The 21,914-nt window shown below is 42.6% G+C and overlaps 1 protein-coding gene across 6 annotated transcripts; it reads right to left on the bottom strand.

Annotated features, from left to right (window-relative positions):
- Window positions 1–493: 493 nt before the first annotated feature.
- Window positions 494–18,881, bottom strand: LOC126406742 (pleckstrin homology domain-containing family A member 1-like). 6 transcript variants are annotated; one of them, XM_050071215.1, is made up of 14 exons: window positions 18,770–18,881; window positions 14,114–14,327; window positions 13,111–13,167; window positions 12,939–12,984; window positions 9,295–9,392; window positions 8,718–8,849; window positions 8,334–8,474; window positions 7,737–7,805; window positions 7,108–7,172; window positions 6,905–6,968; window positions 6,681–6,770; window positions 5,286–5,359; window positions 4,388–4,462; window positions 494–2,593 (listed from the first exon to the last, which is right to left on the bottom strand). In XM_050071215.1, exons 2-14 carry the CDS (start codon window positions 14,252–14,254, stop codon window positions 2,362–2,364), a joined length of 1,284 nt encoding a protein of 427 aa, XP_049927172.1. In that variant the 5' UTR covers window positions 14,255–14,327; window positions 18,770–18,881; the 3' UTR covers window positions 494–2,361. The 6 variants fall into 6 exon arrangements, 4 of the variants coding, with proteins under 4 accessions (XP_049927172.1, XP_049927170.1, XP_049927169.1 ...); XR_007571736.1 differs by lacking the exon at window positions 4,388–4,462 and adding an exon at window positions 2,716–3,016 and having other exon boundaries at window positions 2,454–2,593; XM_050071213.1 differs by lacking the exon at window positions 4,388–4,462.
- Between the last annotated feature and the right edge of the window lie 3,033 nt (window positions 18,882–21,914).

The raw sequence follows: 21,914 nt of genomic DNA on the forward strand, positions 1-21,914 counted from the left end.
ATTTGCCAAATCAAAATAAATCTTGTGCCCTTGTGTTAATTATAGTAATAATATGTAATTAAAAGCTTTGCAGATCACATTACAGTGTGCTGAGAGGAAATATGTGGTCCAACACACACCTTTCTTTGCATGCTTCTTCTCCTTTTCAGTGCTTGTATGTGTCTCCTGTGGCACAATATGCTGCCTTCTTGTATTTTCTGTTGATATTTTATCTGCTTTCATTTTAGTTGGTGTTTTGGTCCAGTGGAATAAATTTACTTTTTTATAACTGAATCATATAGATCAACACATAACTGGTGTTTCAGTCCTTGCCATGTTAATGGAAGTGAAGCAGGGTGAAGTTTTTTCTCTCGCCACAAGAGGGCAGAAGGAGCCTTGGTGAGTGGCAGCAGTAACACCTCCTAACTGAAGCTCTCACTTCACCCTCACACACTAACTGTGCCCTTTGGAGATAGATAAGCACGATACTGAGCAATACTCCAGGAAACCTGAGCACATTTTCAGTGTTTATTTCTTTCAAGTCATCCACATAATAAATAGAGACAATTCAAACCAATTACACCAGACTGAAAGAGGGTGAAACAGCTCGACTCGGTTGGGTTGAAATTAAGCAGGCACTTAAAAAAAAAGATTAGTGTGTATTATTTAGCAGGACTACAGTGAGACATGTTTAAATAAAACCATGAGGCAGCTGCCTGCTCCTGGGTCGGCAACACACGTACACGGGATAAAATCAAGAAACATCTAAAAGCATATAAAAAATAAATCTGCTGCACACAGCTCTATCCTGCACACACACAACACACAGAGCGGCCGTAGATAAGAACTAAAAACAGAAAGACAGTCTGAGGAATCATTAAAATGTTAACATGCAACGGAACTGTCTGAACTTGGTTTTTTTTTTTCTGGTAAACAATTATTTGAAATGTTTGCATGGGGTTTATACAGTATATTAATCTTTATTACCATGTTATTACCTTGTCCGTGGGGACATGAAGCTTATCTAGAACTGACAGAGAGCCCTATTGTTGAAGGTTTTATTACTATGAATTACAAAACACACACAAGCGTACTCCTTGTACTTCTTGTTTACTTCCCACATCATCCAAACTTGAGTCCGTAAAGTCTGGTATGCTGAAATGTAGTTTGCGAAGAGGCTGATTCAGGCTGTGGAGTGATGCATGTACTGTGATAGCATCTACGTTTCTATCTTTTGCACCTCTGCACAGTACTCTCACTGTACTATGTTTAACTGTGACTAACACTCTAGATTTACATGTAAGATAATTTAGCTTGTGGTCAATTACAGTAAGCTAAAATCTCACTGGGGATGCCTTTATATGATTGAACACTTAACCCTTAGATATACTTAAAAATAAGGACAAATTTATGCCAAAGTTTTGTTAACTGTAATAAAAAAAATCAGATTAAATGTGGCTGCAATACACTGGTCTTGCATTATCATACATGCTGGGTCATAATATAAAAATATTTTTGATTTTTTTTTTGCATCTTGTCCCACCCCTGTCCAGAATCTTAAAATTAAAATTTGCTTTCGGTTTGATCTCAGACTACGCTTGACCCATACACAAGCCAACAAAAGTAGACAAATCCAAGGTTACAACAGTGAGTGTATGAATGGACCACACAGTTTAACTGCGTAGATAAAAGAGGTGATGAAAAATCAGTCCTCAGTTTGAACACACTTTTCAGTCAAGAGGAAATAGTTTGCAAACTTGAAAGCTCCCTTATTTGTCTTGGCACAAAGTGGTTTACAAAAATCCTCTGTCACATCGTCGTGCCTGTACAGGTTAAAATAAAGCTCTGTCACTGAATCCTAATCAGCACAAGTTGACTAAAATTTGTAGTTTTGTCTGACAACATCAACTCTTAGTAAATAAATACACCATTATAAATGCGACAGCAGGCAGGCGGGGTGGAGGTGGTGGTGGGTGGAGACTGGGTCGTCTTTGGCACATGAGTGCAGTTCAGTGGTGACCAGACTTGTTTCTCTAGCACACTGACGGCACTGACGGAGGAGCTCAGAACATGAGTCTGTGACGTTGTATAATGTCATCCGCCAACAGCTTTGGTTTGACAACCAATGCCTGCCCTTTTTTTTTTTTTTTTTTTTTTTAAAAAAAAACACCTGTTGTGCACCGTCTCCTCTCTGAATCTCTGTCAACATCCAACCAGATAAGCAAGTGTTATCGCCCAGTTCAACGGCTCAGACCTCGCTCACTGGCAGGTCAGCGTCATCCAGGTCCAGGGGTGGTTCAGGCATGTGGGGCTCAAAGCTGCTCCGCCGTCGCCACGGTGACTCCTCAGAGCTATCGATGGTGGTCGCAGGTGGCTCGCAGGTCACTTTGCCAGGCGCGTCTCCTGCAGGGACAGGCGTGCTGGCGTGTGGTTGTGACTGGGCCGTGGCAGCAGGCTCATGAAGTGCTCGCTGTCCCATGCCAGGCTGCGAGCGTGTGCCGCACGTGACAGCAGCCCCCCACTCTGGGTAGCATGGTGGCATGGCAGATATGGGCGAGCGAGGGACGGGGGGACCCGCGTGGCTGCGGTAGAAAGTGGAGCGGCCGCCGTGTTCCTGCAGCAGAAACAGCAGGAGGACACAGAGACAGCGAGAAGACAAGAGAGTGGTTGTTAGTAAGAAAAGTGAGATCCTGACGTGTGTAGCTTATTTGAGGAGAGCGAAAGTGCGTTACAGACTTGGAATTAGCACCAGCATGTGGAGCCTGATGCAGCTTTAGCAGAGTTGGTACTGAAGGGTTGTAGGTGCTGAAGAATGTAGCATTGCTAGAGAGTGGAGATGGTGGTAGTAACAGTAGTAGTAGCAGTAGTAGTAGTAGAAGAAGAAGTAGTAGAGGTAGCGGGAGTAGTGGAAGTAGTGTCAGCAGGTTTTTAGTTTTGGTAGTCTCAACAGGTTGCAGTGGAGGAGCAGAGTGCCTTAGGAAGCAGTGGTTGGTTGTTGCTCATTATTTCACAGCTTTTCATTGTCAGATTTCAATCTCTGAAACACAGAACAGGAGCATGGGAGGAAAGGAAAAACACAGCAGAGGTAGTGAAAGCAAAAAGGGGGTAGCCGCTGAGCAGCTGGTGAAATGTTGGTTAGAGAAACATCAAGACTCAAATACAAATATCTGTGCCAACTTTGAGATCCTGTATTTCGACACAGAGATGCTCCACAGAGATACCCTGTGACTCTGCAGGCTTGTGATAATTCTGATCAGTAAATCCACAAAGTATCACTAAGCATCACAAGATTAAAAAATCAGTTTCCTAGCACAAACATGTCTAAAAATCCTAGGGAGAGCCACACGTATTAAGAGATGCTTTATGCTGAATCCAAAAGTCCAAAATCAAGATTATGCTGAATTTTATGTGATTAGACAGAAAATCAGATAATAGCCCACACTGAAGAAATGTCCCATCAGCCCTTTGCACACTCAAATAGCTCCTAGAAACCTAAATATTCATGTGTAAATAAGGAATTCCCCAATCAAGTTTTTTGCCCCCAATCTGCTGGTATCGAGCCCGATCTGATATTTCTATTTTTCTAGATAATACATCTGCACAGAGTCGCTGAATGTCTCTACCCTTTTAAGAGAGTATTCTGAGTGTTTGTTGCTTTGGTTCAGCCTTTGCCTGAGTTACCTGAATTAACTGTATTCAGTTACGTGCTTATTTTTGTTGTCTATACACCGTTTGCAAGGCTACATTAATGAATTACTTTAATTGGCTTCTTACTCGCGGGGGCTTTTGTTGGACTCGCAGTGGCGTGGTGAGTGTGGGTGTCGTCGGCTCAACAGAGCTGTTTGTCTCTGCTCTGAGCAGGGCAGTGAACGCCACATACCACAGATGACAGCAAAATGCAAGCGTCTCGAAACGAGTCAGATAAATTAGGTAAATGACATAAATAAATGGTCTCATACTGCATTTTGCTGTTGTTTATAGTGTTTCACCACGGGCGGGGTTCAGTCCCTGCTCTTTGACACATGGAGTGGAGACTGAGACAGACAGCAGAGTGTGGGAGAGTTGATTTAGGCTGGACTCGTTGCGTTGTTGTGCACAGAAGCTTGGGTGATAGCCGACGTAATACAAAGGATCAGGTCAGGCTCTATAATGCTCAATATAGCAGATCCTGGTCAATTAGAAAACGCCTTGATCTGCCCTAATACCAGATCGGGACATCCCTAATGTAAATGAATCAACAAATCCCTATGAAAACCAGTAGTTTGTGACTCTGGACGTGTGGATTCAGCATTAGCGAGTCCTCATTTCAAAGCTGTTAAAGAACATTAAGCACACAAAAGTTACAGGAAGTCAACATGGAAACAAGTATCTCATTATTGTGTGTATGAGAAAGAGAAAAAAAACATACAGGCAGCGAACAGGAGGGAGGAGGAGAGACAAGCAGGATGTCACACATCTAAGACAGGTACACAGCTGCAGCAGACTGCAGAGATAACAGAGCATGAAGGGAAGAGAAACAGAAGGTGTGAAAGACACATGTACCCAGTAATAAAGACAGAGACAGAAACAGGCTTTAGGTATTCACAGCTAAGCTGCTCAGGTAGGTCATGCAGTGAGTGTATGTTTGTGCATGGATCGTACATGAAATCAGGTATATCTGTATTTTTACACTGGAGCATCATCATCATGGTGAGGACAGGTAAAAGCTGTGCAGGTGAAGCTATAAGGGAGGGAGGGAGGCAGTGACTGCAGTTCTTTCCAATGGTTAGATGGTCATATTCCAGTTGTTTAGAGTCATTCTGTACTTGTGCAAAAATGTTACTTTGAAGTATTTGAGCGACTTGAGGTGTTCTTGATTTCAGTTGCCATGCTCGACAGTCATCACATGCGAGAGAAGCTAAATCAAGCACACCTCAACTCTTAAAATTCCTGGAAGAAGATTTTTTTTTTTTTTTTTTTTTTAACCGGGAAATGTCTGAGCGCACTGAATGTAATGAGCTCACAAATCTGAGCTGAGCTGAAAGTGACAGTGCGGCAAAAAGAAAAGGAAAGCAAAGGAGGAGAAGTGGATGAGAGAAGCAGCAAGGACGAGGGCGTGAAGGGAGGAGCGCTTGTTGGGTTATCACAGCCATACTTAGGATGTGGTTGGCTTTTGGGAAAAAAAAGGGAGCATCAGATGCGCAGTCAGATCTGATCTGCTCTCATCATGTCTACAACCACAGAGGGGCCAGCCAGTGAGTGGAAAACAGTATTAAAAAAAGGTGAACTTATAGTTTAAAGGGGGGGATTTAGACGAGCTGACATACGTGCTGCTGCACTCCCCGATTCGAGACGTATACCTCTGTATACAGGGGTTCGACAGCCGTCTGGCCTGCCGCATCTGCAACAACACAGTGCAAAGCAGTATTAGAGCAGATGGGCTGTCTGCCCACAGGGAGAGGAGGAGGTGGAGAGAATGTGACAAAGAAAGAAAGGGGGAAAATAGGAGAGAGAGAAGAGGCACAGGAGAGGAAAAGGGGAGGTGAGAGAAAAACAAGCAAGAGAGAGAGAGAGAGAAAGACACAGGAGGGAAGAAAAGAGGGAACTGTAGGGAAACAGACAGCGCAGAGGTGTTGAGAATAATTCCAGTCTAACCAGAAGGGACCGACTGCATCAGAGGACACTGTCTCCTCTGCAGTCAGGACTACAGAACTGGTTTACTTCTCTCTTCTCACCTGCTCGAGTCTAGCTGCCTGTTTCTGTGCATGCAGGCTGCTTATTAAACTCATTAACCGGTTCTAAAACATTCTCACACAGATTTGGTGGTCTGTGTGACTACACCAGTCCGTCATCATTTCAGTGGTTATGACGCACTGGTTATCCTACGTACTGATGACCCACTTAAGTTAAAAATCAGTGTAGGGGTGCCTGGTGGCTCAGGGGTTAAGGTGCCAAACATGAACCGTCCCAAGTTTGCATCCAGCTGGGGACATTTGTCTCTCCCTCCCCTCATTTCCTGTCATCTGTCATCTGTTGATTGTCTTATAGAAGACACAACACGGCCAAAAAAGGGAAAAAAAATCTTTATTTTGCTAACGTAGTGATGAGGACGGATGAGGTTCAAGGTAAAAATGCTAAAATAGCCTATAAAGTTATATAACCAACTTTCTTCTTGCCAATTCACATTGTTTCCTTGTGGTAGCAAATGTCCCAAGGCCCTGTACCAGTCCATGTCTAGGGAGTTTAGGAACTACTGGTGTAGACTACAGAGCAGAATTTATCTCCATCAATCTTGTTTTTAGATTACACAGCTAGAACAGCTGGGCTCAATATATTTAAAACACAATAATGAGGTCATAGGGCAAACTCATCCGACACACACTGCCAAACTACTGTTTCTGCTACTCTGCATCTGTTTAAGATGATCTCAAAAAAGGATTTTCTCTGCATCTCTGTAGCTTGCTGCTGTATGAGAGCGAGAAACTGAAACATAAATCAAGAAATGACATGAGTGAAACAACACAAATAAGTCTCATGAACAGTCCTCCTCGTACCACCACGTCACTCAATAAGTCTCAAGTTCTGCACATGCAAGTCGAGTCTGAGGTCACTTCTCAATTGTACATTTGAGGTATCTAAATTTGTGTATCCAGTCAGATTTTTTAATGACTTGAATCCTACTTTAGTAATGTGTGTGTTGTAGTGTAGAGCAAGATACATACTGTAGCGGCAGACCTCCCAGGCCCCCGCTGGGCCACTATGGCCCCTGAGACTGCCTTGATCCAGCTGTGCATCTCCTCTGGGCTGTCCGCCTAGTGGACACACAAACAAAAAGAACAAGGAGCAAAGAGAGGAGAGTGAGACTGTACGTACTGTTAGCAGTGTTTCCCCCCAGTGTTTGTGACTGACTGACTGTACATTCCTTTCCACACAGAAAACATCCTACCTGTATGTAAAACGTCCTTGATGTGGTGACGACTTCAAACAAATTATCTCTCATCATAATGTCACTACAACCAAAGAGGGAAACAGGTCAGATCATATTAATCTCATCTGTATCTTTATCTGAGTCAGAAAAGGTAAACACAGTCCACCATGACAATAGACATATTTCTGTATAATGGGAAAATGCTGGGGCATGTTAAATACCTCTGTTTGCACTCCTGGACTTTGTGAACTTCCTTCAGTGGGATCATTCTTAGAGGCTCCTTCTCCTGAAGGCAAGAAAACATCTCTTTATAATACTTAAAGGAGTCAAAACTTGTCAACGGAAACACACAGGATAAATGTTTTTTCTTGTCTAAAAACGAGGCCGTCTTGCTGTGTGTTCTGTTTCACAGGGACAGAAGACAGCGAACTTTCCTAAAAGAAGCAAACTGCAACTAAAAACCCTGATGGTTGTAACTTTCTTGACCCAGCCATTTGATACAGCAGACAGAGAGTCTGTGTCCTTGGGGTCTGTTGATAGCCAAATAGACAGATAGAGCTGTCAAATAAGGGCAGACCCGGACAAGGACAGGGTATGGGACGTGCAGTATTTTCCTGAGGACAGTCTGTGTGTGTTTTTGTGTGTATGTGTGTGTGTAAGAAAAGACGGGGGGGGAACAAGACATGATAGGACACGTGAAGTGAAAGCATTGAATTCCACAGACTGCAGATAAAACATGTCAGAACTCGGGACAGTGTGTTTGCTGTTACTCTGCCTCAGACCGAGGGGGTGAATTCAATTCACAATAAAAACATTCCTCAAAGGCTTCACATAACTTTAAGTTAATTACCAAGTCTGACTTGAAGTAACTCATTGAGTTTTCTTCCAGTAGGAAGTAGCGCCGTTTCCAGTTCCTCATCTGGGGGGAGAAGGTAAAAGATGTTCAGACCTTTTGTAGAATTTCCAGGCAAAATAACATCTGTCATATTTGTCAATTTGCTACATTGGTTAAAGCACAGTTTTAATTCTATCTGTAATATAACACAGTTTACAATGTCTATGTATAGCAGGTGACACTCATTATACTAGGCCACGTATGAAGTACAGAATTGTGTATTTCCTGAGGCAATTCCTTGTTACAGTCAAGCTGAAATCTCATCATCTGACATTCCACAAGTCATAAGACTTTACATTCCCTCCCACATGAAGGTGCTATTTCTGGATGTCACCGTAATTGTAACGTTGCCATTAATAATAAGTGGTGTTGCATGGCCACGGTGAGGCTTACTAAATGCAGTGTGTTTAGGAAAAGCTTGTTGTTGGACTGTATGCAGCCAGCAGGGATGCCAGCCACCTCCACATGCCTGATTGGAAGATGCCTCAAGAGTCACAATCCTGACTGTGTTGACAAACCTCAACTGAAACCAACAGAGTGGCAGGTACCCACCACAGCTCCCTGCTTGACGCAGTAGCCCGACTTGATGACGGTGTGCTCCTGAGTCGGCCTGCCCAGGAAATACGGCAGCTGGCTGTGGGACCGATGCATGGCCTCACGCTCTGCTCTGTCTGCACCATCGCCACCGTCGTGCTTGAGGCGAAAAGGCACCAAAAATAAAGTAACTGGCAAACTTAAAGTACCAAAAAAAAAAAATATAAATAGCCCACTGCAGAGTAGTGTGGGAGTTATGTTAAAATTCACAAGCGTATTTACAGCTAAAGTTGTTGTTTTTTCCCAAAACAATAAACATTTTGTTTACTTTCATTGACGACACTAGTATAGTTTAACACCGGTGTGTTTCACTGTAAGCACTGAAATGATTAAATCTTTTACCTGTGTCTGGGTGACGATGGGGACTCCTCCAATGATCTCCGTCTTATAGGAGACTTGTTTCTTGGGCCCTACCACGTCCGGCAAAGTCCTCTGGTTCTCTGCATTCTGCTGCCCATCAGGCAACTTTGGCACCTTAGGGAAATACACCCACATCAGACTTGAGAAGTTAAATAAAACATACAGATTCTGAACAGATTCAGCTTTTGGGTTTAATATACCCCCTTTTCTCTACAGTTAAAATACAGTGTGTAACTTCTATGTATGCAGGAGTTGACTAGCCTTTAACACACTTAATATCCATTTCCTTTCTGGATCGTTGTGGCTTCACGGAGAACAATGAAAACAGTCCTTTATCCCAGCACTTAATACAACAATACAGCATCCTGTTAGTCATGCTCTGACTCACTCCTATCTAGTTTCTTGACAGTCCACTCACTCATTTCTACAGAAGAGGAAGAAATAAAAGTTTCTCCAAGAGATAAAACTTGAGCCAAAGAGAACAAATTAGTACAGCTGACTCAGGGATGTACTGTAAGTCCCATGTTTATCTGTGACCGTGTGCGTGCGTTTGTCTTACAGTGATCTTGGTGGCTTTATTGAGAGCGTTGACCCAGTCCACAAGATCCTGCTGATCGTTGGCCTGCAGGAAGAACTTCCTCATCCCAGCATTGATGACTAATGGATCATAAAAAAAAGCAGTGGGAATCATAAAAAGAGTGAAAGTATATTCAGACAGCCAGACTACACTCTCCAGACTACATCAACTGATTCATTCTGTGTTTGATATGAATCACATGCAAATGGCCACTGCAAGAACAAAGAGGTACTATGAAGTGGGTGCTAATTGCACATTTGGCCTTTCTTGTACAGAAAATATGATGGAGCGTCAGCAGAGCAGATCCACTGCCACAGATTTGTCTGGAAGTGAAAAACAACTGAGCCAAGGGACTCTCCCACACACTACCAGCAGCATTCCCACTGCATGTGGATGATGACCCAGCTGTCTCAGTCTGCCACTACCTTCCCACTCCTAACCATGACTGGGAGGAAGAAAAAAAACACACCAACCACCAAATATCCTCGCACATTTTCACACCCATGTGAACATGAGCGTACCCCATTTTCAGTCACAAAGAAATTTTTGGGTCAAATGCTGATTAGCTATGGATCAGGATTTAGGAGCTGAAAGAACTCGAGTCGCTCATTCTCTCCCTCTGTCATAAATCCTTCGATTCTGCAGCTCAAACCATCCCTGTGTCTCCTCTATTTCCTTTCGACACCATGGGAATGAATTACATTAAAGCTGGACTGGTAAATCTGGCGGGGGCGAGCTGTAAAAGGCACTGGGAGCTCAAACTCTGTGGCACAATGAGGATCATTCTTCCTCGCTCTGTGTTTGGTCCAGCTCTTAGACAGATGCAAGACCTCGCTCTCCCTCTTTCCCCATTTTCCCTGTAAATAAATCTGTCTGTCTGGTCTCATTTAACCTTCAAATGTGTCCATTGTATATTTGGAGGAGGTAAACTGCTTGGTAGTGATGAAAGTGTAATGGTCCCTCGGCACTAGGAAGACAAATCTGGGAGGAAGGGTATCAGATCTGACTCATAGTTACACATTATAAAACAATGTGTGCTGCTGAGAAATGAAGCCAAGTACCAAAGTTCACACAGATACACCGCTCTTGATCTCTCTCACCACACACTCAAGGCACAGACCCATATCCATCATCAATCACAGACTGCAATCAAGTCTCTACTTTCTCACTGTATAAACATCTGTAACTTCTCCAAATTCGTTATCACCCTATGTATCTAGTTGCTCGATGCAGGAAACTGGGGAGCAGCAACATTTGTAGATATTAGCAAAACATGTGGCACACAAACGGCAGTTTAAAAATAACTTCATACATCTCTGAATCAGGTTCCGATTAGGATGCCGGCATCCTGTCGAAACCTCAACAAGGCAACTGGCGCACACACACAGCTAGACACACACACACAGTCACGGCAGTCAACACACCAGTATTTCCTGCTATTGAGGCAGATGGAAGAGGAGGAGAGGGGCTAGTAAACAATAACAGGGAATGGAAGTTTATCGCTAAATAACTTGATGATGGTTTGTATTTATGCAACATTTTTCATTCCTGTCTTGACCACACAGGGTGGAGAGACAAGGACAAATGTCAAGAGGAAGTAATATCTTTGCTGCAAAGTTGCAAGTACGCTTCAGTAACGGCTTGTCAGGTGGTGGAATAGCTTCAGGAACTCTCTCTACTAGGGCTGCCACTAACTAATCTGTCGATTATTTCTTCGATTAGTTGACTAATCATTTCATCGAAAAATGTGTTAAAATGTTGAAAAATGTCGGTCTGTCTTGCCCAAACCCCAAAATTATGTCATCTAATGTCTTGTTTCATACTCAAGCCAAAGGGTTTTAGTTCACTGTCACGGGAGAGTGTGTAAAGCTGCCAATATCTGCACGTAAGAAGCTGCAGTAAGAGTATTTTGGGGTACTTTTACAGTACTTTTCTATGAAAAATGACTCAAACCGATTAGTCGACTACTAAAATAGTCACCGATTATTTTAATAGTCGATTAGTCATCGATTAGACGACTAATCATGGCAGCCCTACTCTCTAACCACTCTTTTCTGACGTCTTAAAGGGGAACACCACCTAAATGATTAATTCCAATATGTTATTTTTTTCCATGGCTGAGGAAAGTTCAATCAACATTTCTGAACGTAAGCTACTCTCTCTTAAAGCCAGAAACCAGAGAAGTGAGTCTAAAACTTGTGATGTCATAGTGTATAAAGTCTGGAGCTGCTCCAGAGACAATGAATGGGAGCCTGATTTTGTGACCCACAGAATTTTTGATTTCTTTTTTACACCCAAACGAGCTTTATTCTATTGTAGTATTCCTCGTCCTCTGACAGAACATGTACCCATACACTGGGAACATTCCCCTGGGTGCATTGTCAGCTTTAACACCTTTCCCAAGTCACTGTCTGTGGAGCAACTCAAGACTTTAAACACTATGACATCACAAGTTTGAGTTTTAGGTAGGATTTGGGAGAGAATTGTTGAGGTTCACTTATATTTTACCGTCTTAGACCACAGGAATAATGTATGAATTTTGAGGAGGAGCATCGTCTCCCTTTAGTTGGGGGGACTGGGTCCGACCATTTCCAAGAACGACATTTAAAACTAGTTGTCCTCAAGCAAAACCCGATCCTAAGGTTCAGTATTTCAGAATATGTATCAACATTTGTTGGCAGTAATGTGCCTTAAAAGCCAGTTATGCACCAGTAAACCAGAAAAAGAAATAAACAATGAAGATTTAAAACTGGAAAAATAAAGACACTACAAATGTTTATAGGGGTGGGGATTGGACGACAGTTATACAAACAGGACTGCTGGTAGAAATGTCCCATACACAAGCCTTCACATTTACCACACTTAAAAAGACATGCTCCGGGGTGTCGGTGGCTTAGTGGATAGAGCGGGCGCCCCATGTACAAGGCTGTTGCCGCAGCGGCCCGGGTTTGAGTCCAGCCTGTGGCCCTTTGCTGCATGTCATCCCCGCTCTCTCTCCCCCTTTCACACTTAACTGTCCTGTCCTTTACAAAGGCAAAAATGCGCCGAAAATATATATATATATAAAAAATTAAAATAAAAAATACATGCTCCAAGAAAATGTGTAAGGTGCAAACACAACCATCATGTTTATCAGGAGGATGCAATCTTAAAAAAAACAAAAAAACAAACAATGCTGAAATAGCTCAACCTTATAAACACAAACATCATCAACTGCTGTGGCCTCCTGCAGCTCTGTGTGTTGACTAAACAGACAATGTTGAACGAGGCTGCCTGGTCAATGGTGGAAAAAGTGTGTGCAGAGCAGAGCTTGACCGTGTTTAGAGGTCAGACAAGGACAGCAAACATTGCTCCCTTAGGTTACATTAAGCGTACTCTTAGCTTAGTCAACATGCGATTAATCCCACCCTTACTGCCAATGTTTGCAAAGCACCCAAGGCAAGTTTTATACTTTAAGATGCAAGCTTATTGCCAATTGGGTTACTGTTTAACATGACATATTCTGTCTACACCATTGTCCATAATCTGTTAGCTACACCATGTCAGTATAAATATTTTTCTACTTTTCTTTTAATGCTGAAAACTTAAAACAGATGGCAAGATTGTGATGATCAGTGTTTTCTTACCGAAGCAGAATTCTGCCTTAGGCCTCAGCTTAGTGGCATCGCTGACCTAAAGTAGGACAAAGCTCACAACTGTTAGCTTCCTAGCTCAACCGAATACTGTAAATGGATTCTGTTTATTCATCATCTTATCACGTTAGTGTCCCGTAAGCTTCAGTGGTTGTGTTCTTCTTACCTTAGAGATGTAGGTGAGCTTGAGGGAGCCAACACACTCTGTACCAACAGGCAGGTTCTGTGGGAGGACGGTAAAAAGGAGAATATATGCAAAAAGAGAAAGTTAAAACTAACTGTTCAGCATTTGATCAAGACAAGAGCCTTGGCTATGGATTAATGACAGAATATAATGTGGTGGGAGAGCAAGTCAATATTACAGGGTAAGTACAGTATACTTTGAAAGCTCTCCATGATAGTTTATTTCAGTTTTTTGCCGTGCTTCTGAAACTGCGGGATCCAGATTTAACATCATTAAAATTTCAGCTTTTTCAATCTATAAAAAGAAAGAGACCTGCTGAATTATTTAAAATCTCTCCTGCACGACATGATTTATGAATACTTCATGTAACAGTGTACTTAAAACTACAGCATCTCCAAACCAGCATGATGTACAAACCGAGAGGTGGGTTACACTGTCATAACTGTGACACCGAGGGTCACAGAGCAGAAAATCGTGACCTCTGAGGTCAATGCAAATATCAGTGCTCACTGCGTGGACTCATCTGAGCGACTAGAAGACAAAAAAACAATCCCAGATTTAGACTTTAACATATTTATTCTAACTGATTTACACAAATGTCTGCCAGTAGCTAAAACACAAACACAGCATTGGTTTTGACCTACTCCTGTGCCTGTAATGTGGCCCTAATTGCCTTCAGCTACAATTACATAATACAAGTTCTCCCATCCTTGTATGGCTGTCTGGCAATGGAAACATTAGGCCTGTACTTAGTTTTGTGTTCATAATGAATGACGACAGTTTAGCTAAAAGTAGCCTGCAGTTACCCTGCAATTGCATGAGAGCTGATCATCCACACAGTTAACTAACGATAGCTGGTGTGCAGTTGCCAGTAAATTGTCCAGTGTTCCAGCAACAAATTAAACATTAGCCTGTGCAGTTACCTGGGGGATCCATTCCCGAAAATGAAGCTAAAAGCTAAGCTAGCACGGCCCTGTGTAATTACCTGTGGGTTGTCCATGAACCACACCAAGCTTCCCTGCTGCGTGTCCAGTATGAAGTAACGACGCAGGAACTTGCCACTGCTCTCGTTCTCCTCTATGTCCAAGAAGCCACAGATGCGGTTCTGTCGGTCCACGTAAGGCATCTCGCCGCCGGGACATTCCCTGGCCTGCTAGGGCCGGGAGAGGAGAGGGGGCAAGCGGGACCGGGAAGAATTCCTGAAGGACAGAGAGAAAAGAGCGGAAAGAGAGATGTGTGAGGAGGGAGGGGAGTAAATGAAGAACTGCAGTTGTCTTTGTGGTGAGCCTTGCTAGCGTGACCCGCTCCCTCTTTCTCTTTCTCTCTGTATCTACTGTATCTCTGGTCTCTCTGCCACCTGGAGCTCACTAGGCTACAGCCTGCCAGGGGATCATGTGACACAAACCAGAACCCCGCCTTTATCCTTTTATATCAGCCTCAACCACTCTCTCCCTCTTTTGCTCTCTGCGAGTCCCTCTTTTTTCTCTCTTGTTACACTCACTACACACTGTCACTCTCTCTTCTCCACCCACCCTGGCTTGCTCTCTTTTCTCCCTCTTCTTTTGCAGTCCTCGCCTCTCTCGCTCTCTGTGCTATCTCCTCCCAACTGCTCTCTCATCCGATTTGGCAAGCCTCTGGCCAGCCCCTACTATCCCCTCCCTCCCTCCCTCCACAGCTGAGCACCCACTTGAGCGTGGTCAAAAAAATAAATAAAAAAAGCGCCACTGAGCTCAGCCATGTTCAACACAAAGAAAAAACACAAACACCCTCAGGAGCTGCGCGGGAGAGAATATGCAATATTTAACCTGCCGAGGTCTGACACATCCCTGAAACCTACAGCTCTCTGAAAAGCAACAAAGACGTAAATGATTATACAGTAGTAAATCTGTCTAGCCCTACAAGTGTGAATGCACGCATGTCAATGTCAAACCCTGTGTGGGTGGGTACAGCACTACTGTAGGCATATTGTCGCATTAGCCTGTTTAAGCTGGTGTCTTTTCGAGCTGAGCCTAAAATATGTGATTGAGATGAGTCTTTGGAAAGCCACGATAAAGACGCTCTTTCTCCAGGACATTATGAGCACTGTGTGGGCGGATGGGGGCACAGCAGGGACAAAAGGCCCGGTTGTTGTGCATGGACTCTGAGCTGAGAGCATCTCAGTAAGCCCCTGCGTCTACCCGAGTCATCACAGGCACGAGAAAAAGGAGCAACACTGTCGGAGGCGACTGTCTCGACACCACACAAATGGTGATTGTCATGTGAGAGTGAGAGACGTCTCTGTTGAGCTTAGTGATCCTGTAAATGAGGTGCTGTGCACGAGTTCATCTGCATGCATGCTCATGCAGTTCAGTGATGCAGAAGAGATGTTGGAGATAATGCAAAACAACAGCGAGGTGAAGAGACAGCTTGAGCTTTTAATTCAGTGACTTCATTCTTGTGGAAAAATAGGTGTACTAACTGTATGTAAGACACTGGATATTTTTAGGCTGATACAAATACTAATATTTGAAAGTTTTAAAAACTGGTTGCAATATATTTGCCAATATTCTATTCTAGGTTGCTATAATTTATATTTCTATGATAACAATATAGCAAATGACAGTGTGAGAACAACGTGACAATGTGAAAGGAGTTGTTCAAACCTACTGACAATTAATTATCACCTGAATCTGTAGTTCCTCTCTGCTTTTACATGGCTTTATAGTGAGTTTCAGCTCACTGGCTCATTGTGTAGCTGTTCAGCTCACAACTTTACTGTTCTGGTTCACTCTGACCTCTCTAATAGTGTTGTCTTTGGACGCAGGAAGCAGCCATTTTCAGTGAAAAGGCTCCGAAACACTACCTGCTAAGCACCAGACATCAGACAGACACAGTTAGTGACTAGCTGGTGAACATAGCGGAGCATTTAGCAGCTAACGCATGAGATATTTCCCTCAGAAGACCAAAAACAGAACTAGACGAGAGTGGATATTGGACTTACACTTGACAAAGGGACAGAAATATGACTCCAAGTACACGATAATGTTGCTCCATATCTGCTAGATGTGTAAATAATCAACTATGTGCTAACAATATCACCATATCAATGTAAAAGGTGATAATATATCAATGTTGTGTTCACAGCTTGTTACTGGTGGCCATGAGTGGCTAAAAAAAACAGTTTCTGCAGGTTTAACAGTTGAAAAATAAACTTATCCTAGTTTTCTGCTGTACAGTCTGACATATTTTCAAAATCTAGACATAAATTTGGCATTGCTGTACAGCAATGTCAAATTCAGAGATACCAACACATCTGCAGTTATCTTATCGGTTGGAATCCTTGGTCACGCTGACGTATCTATCAAATGCTGACCCAATTCACATGAGGATGTTTTAAAGTCAACTAATTCCTGCTACAGCAACCCATGCAAAGATGATGTAAGAATATATACATGATCACAACGCTGTGCAAGTTTATTGATCGTAAATCTTTGCAGCTAAGTCTGTGACTCCTCCACATCCCAGCAATCTCCGTCATTACTGTAATGGCTGAGTTACCTCAGCTGTTAAGGAATGAACCCAGTTTGGTTTCTGGCTGATAGACGTGACTGCATTCACTAATGTGCTGGCTTTGGCTTCTCTATCTTACCACAAGTAATGAAATAAGTAATTTATCTTGCAATCTTATCTGACAGTACTATTTATCTACATCAACGTGTCAGACATGTCAGCATGTATTTTAAAATACAGATTATCATTAGATCATGTATTATCACACACACGCCCACCCCAGCCGGCCTTTTTACAGACTAATTACTTGTGTTACCCATCCATTGTGTTGAGGACAACGATACACAGTATCCCTGTTTCTATTTGAGCACTCTAGGTAACATATTTGGGTTTCTAAAGCCAGGATATGATGTGTTTACGTGCTCAAACACATTACAAGGATACCTCAAATACAGATCATTGCCAGGTTACTTGTGTACATGTACGATTGCATTAATTCTGTCTGGCCTCACAAATGGGAGCTTACAGACTGAATGACAATGAACTGGAGAAAAGTGAGAGGGATACACTGACCACATAAATGAAAATATGCAAAATAAGAAACAGAAGACAACACAGATTAGCAATGAGTCTAACTCAAGAAGGACAGATGCAGCGTGATATCAGTTGACTTCTCCTAGGTTGAACTCTCCCACGGTAGACAGACACTTTGCATTTGCCGCAAGGCTTTGTCCACATCACATGGCAGCCAACTGGTCACACAGGACAGGTCATAAAACAACAGTAAGGACCAGCTGGATAGCCCGGCAGAGGTCAATATTATCTTTCCATGATTTAGGGACTATTGCTGTTTCATGGAGAGCCACACAACAGCTGGTAGCAGTGACTGTGGAGCAGAGGGCTTGTGTTGTTTTAAAGCCTGCAGACCATATAACTGATGTAGGTGTTAAGGAGATGAAAAGTTAGTGTGCAATGCAGTAGTTGACTTCAGAAAATTCAATGAAAGATATCCTCCATGCGCAATAAAATGGAGGTACAAATGCAAGTGGGCCAGAGGAAAGATATGGACTTCACAGTTAATTGAGTCTCCACAGGTCCAAGGTAGGACAGGTAATTCCGGTTCAGGTGAAAAGAGTATTTTTTGGTCAGACTCTGGTTAAGTAAGGAGCACAAAAAGCCAGCAGGTTTGACAAGCTTTGGCCAGGCAGGGTCCTGTTCACCACCTCAATGCTAGGGTGGGTTTTGTATTTCCTTCTGCTGTCAAGCTGCTGAATGCAGGGTCACTGTGATTGCAGTATCTGCTATGTGCAATAGGCCTATTTGGCTCTATTTTTATTTATTTATTTATTTATCTCTGATTCTTGGAATTCATTGATGAAATATATTGAGGCGCTTCTTTTTAAGCAGTAGTTGTTAGGGTTCCTTCATGTCATGCTCCCTCTGACAGCTACTGTAAATCATGTTGTGTGAATGTTTTATGTGTTGTCGGTGGACTGTAGGAACTGAATTGCCCTTCGGGATAAATAAAGTTTTTCTGTATCTGTATCTGTATTTCCAGAGGAGGACTAAATGCAGATGCTCACTTAGTTATGTTAAGGTTAATGTAACGTTAAACTACTAACACTGGCTAGCTCCTGAGTCACTCCAACAACCCACCTAGACAACTAGCTTGAAAATGTCACGCTGTATAACGTTAAAATAACATTTAACGCTAACAATAATCCCAAACAGCTAACGTTACATTAGCTAACTTAGCTAACGTCAGGCACGTCAAACACGCTGACAACATTAGTGTTAGCAGCATCAGCGACTCTGGCCTCAAGTTTAACGGGAGGTATGCCTCAGTGTTAGCCTGCTATTAGCAACTAACTTGTTAAACGATTACGAAAACATTCAACAGTATATTAAATTACCATTTAAAAGCTGCCGCTGATGTGTCGTTGAACCGGCGGTTGATTAACGTTGCTGTTAGCTACGTTTGTGGTAACGTTAACTGACGAAGTTTTGTCACACACGATAACCTCACCTAGCTAACGTTCGCCACTCGTGTTAGCCAGTCCCGTTAAATACAGCTGGTAATTTAAGCTGTGTGAAACAACACAGGTGTTTTATTAGTGTTCATTTATTAAGTTAAACGTTAGGGTGAGCTTACCCGTGGGTTCCCTTCTGTAGCTGCTACACTGAACGGTCTCGGTGTTGTTGAGTGTGTCCTCTCCGCCTCAGCCCATCTCCACTGATCCAGGACAGAGCTGCTGCTACTGCTACTGAGGGAGGAGCACAGATTGTATATGATGAAGATGATCACTCTGTGGTGAAAAAACAAAAGAAAAGAAAAGCGAGTTGCACTGACAACCTACACTTAGATGATGCACACTATTTCCTTATATCTTGTGCAATACAATCTTGTATAGTTGAATATTTTGCCAGATACTCTATTGTTATAAAACTGGGTCAAGTGAGTGATTGTGACACTTTAGTCAAAGAACACTTTATTTCCATTTGCAGTATTATACTTGGCAGTATGGCTCTGTCCTGGGGCCCCTCTGCCTTTCCTCGGGCCTAGCAGAAAGCCTCTTTCAGGCGCTTACGTGGAAAGCACAAGGCAGGGAGAGCAGCAGCAAAGACCCCAACAGGAACAGAACAGAGCAGCATCAATGACAAACAGAAATGACATCAATAAGTCAGACACAGCCCACACCTTATTCTTTAAAGGATAACCTAGGCATTTTTCAACCCAAACCCCATTTCTCCATGTAAACTGGTCAAAGAGACTGATGTGAACAACCGTTTTTGGAATTGCTCCAGCATTGAGAGAGCGGGCAGCAGCCGGCAGCTGCTGAATGAGCTGTAATGGAGGCACATGGGGCAACTGAACATCATCACTGTATGTCTATTAAACGTGGGTATTTTTGCCACAGACTGGCTCAGATTGTCAAACTGAAGTGTCTTTTTACCTTCCATTTGATCCGGTCTATTTGTTATTGCCACGTAAAACACAAAGTCTCTTTCTGAAATATCATGAGATGTCACATGCTGCAGGAAAACAACAGTGAAAATGTGTGTGAGATCTGGAGAGAGTATGATAACCAGAGTAGATTACAGTAAATGTAGTTTAGTGTTATCCAAAAGATATTCAATGTCATGAATGATTATTTACCTGATTTTAATATTGTGGATGAGGCTTTTGAATTTGACTGCCGCCCATACTTTGTGAGCTGTATACAAATGAAGAATGGACGAGGAGGGGAAATAAAGGCAGTGTAGGGTGAATGAGAGCTACAGGACGTGAAGCTGAGAGATGGATAGAGTTCCTAGGGTTGCTGTGACCCTCTGCCCACAGAGGAAAAATGCAGATGTTGTGACGAGTGGTTGGTTTGCGCATTTCCAACCTGTGCTGACAAAATGAGGAGCTACACTCAAAGCAGCTGTCATAACCTATCTTAGCTGTGCAGTTCCTAGAAGTGATAGTTTTGTGCAGGAATGTGCAAAGGTTTGCATCACATATTAAAAAATGCAGCATACACAGATGTAGTCCCAAAGATGTCCCAAACATGCATTAATATGAAGAATATAGACAGATAGGTAAGATGTGTGGTGTCTATAAGGGGAAACACAGGCAGCCAACTGCGGCACCATCTTTAACCCACAGCCTTATGTCATTTGCACATTATGTGTAGTCTGAATGTGTGCTTCACTCCGTCTGACAGTTGCATCATTGATTCTTTTCATTTCAGACCAGGAAATACACAGTTTTATTCATATTATTTTGCACTGCATACAGATGAGTGACAGTAAAGTCCCTCTTATCTTATCTTATCTTATCTTATCTTGTTTTTCATAATAGGCCTAGAGCCAAACGAAAACAAAATCTGCTTTCATGGGCAGTGTGAGGCCAAAATAGGCCTACGTGTATGCACAGGCTAAACCTTGTGGGGAAAAACAATGTTATAGGCTAAGCGAAACACTGCTGCAGAGGTGTTTAATTGTGTAGCTTTTTTGACATTAATTGTTCAACTCTACCAGCTGAAATCCGTCTATAGCTGTGCTACAGGCTGAGCAACATTATAAGGAGGCCACAGGCACAAAGCAGCGCAGGTAAATGCCACCATGTATGACACATCCATGTAGTGTGAAAGCACACAAGACAAACAACCCTTATATGTAGTCAGTCTATCTTTATTTATATAAAACAAATAATAGCTCTGGATATTAACATATGTTGCTCTGCTCCATCCAAACATCAAACTTTAAGAAGTTCTGGTGCCTGAAAAACAAGATCAGAGTGAGAGCTCTTTCCTTTTTATCACCTCTCGGTGTAAAGCATGACAGAAGCTGTGTGTCAGCAGAGTGGTGATTTAGCGACATCTAGTGTTTGATAGCAGCTACTGCAGCTACTTGGGTCTGTTAATTTTCCATGATGCTAAATTGACATTTTGTCATTGCGTAATATTTTAGCTATTTGGTAATCCACCTAACTAATGCACCACCCACATAATTTTGTCTATCTATAAAGTAACAAGTCATCCTGGTGATGCTGCTGTTCCTCTTTCTGTTTCTTTTCATGCACTAGATTCCCACAGATAATACAGACCCTGCATCCAGATGCTTTAATATATATATTTTTAAATTGGGTAACAGCTAAAGATGTCCTCACATCCTGAAGATAATGCTTTGACATTAATTAAAACACCCACAACAGAGGCTTGTTGTAAGATATTGATTTTTCATGCAAGCAAAATAAAAATGGCAGCAGAGGGCAATGTGGTGCAAAATCATACATACAGCTGAGTTTAACCTTACGTTTCAGTATTTATGTGCAGGCTCGCCCACACAAATGGCTCAGCCGCTGAGAAGGACAATAAGTACAATGCTCATTTAGTTGTTTTAATAAGTAATAATGAATATTTTGTTAAGATAACTATAACGCTGGCTTCCATGGGCCTTGCTTAGCAGCTTGGCCCCAGAAAGTTGGTCCCTTTTTGCCCCCCTTATGGGCAGCCCTGTTTACTTTTCTGCAAATATCATACACACAAAATATACTCACACTTAGAGGCTTAAAAACAGGTTCAGCAGTGTGTCAGATAAAAGGCATACAGCCAGTCTTCACTTTGTGGCCAGATCACATTTCAACCTGTCACTAAATAAGCAACCTGTCTTTCAGGCGCAGTGGGTGTGAACACACACACACACACACACACACACACACGCGCGCGCGCGCGCGCGCAGTTTATCTGCTGCAGGAGAGAACTTTGACTGACTAGATGAGGAGGGGAAGTCAGGCAGCTGCTGATGTTAAT

Source organism: Epinephelus moara, chromosome 19 (assembly GCF_006386435.1).
Source record: "Epinephelus moara isolate mb chromosome 19, YSFRI_EMoa_1.0, whole genome shotgun sequence".
Lineage (NCBI taxonomy): Eukaryota > Metazoa > Chordata > Actinopteri > Perciformes > Serranidae > Epinephelus > Epinephelus moara.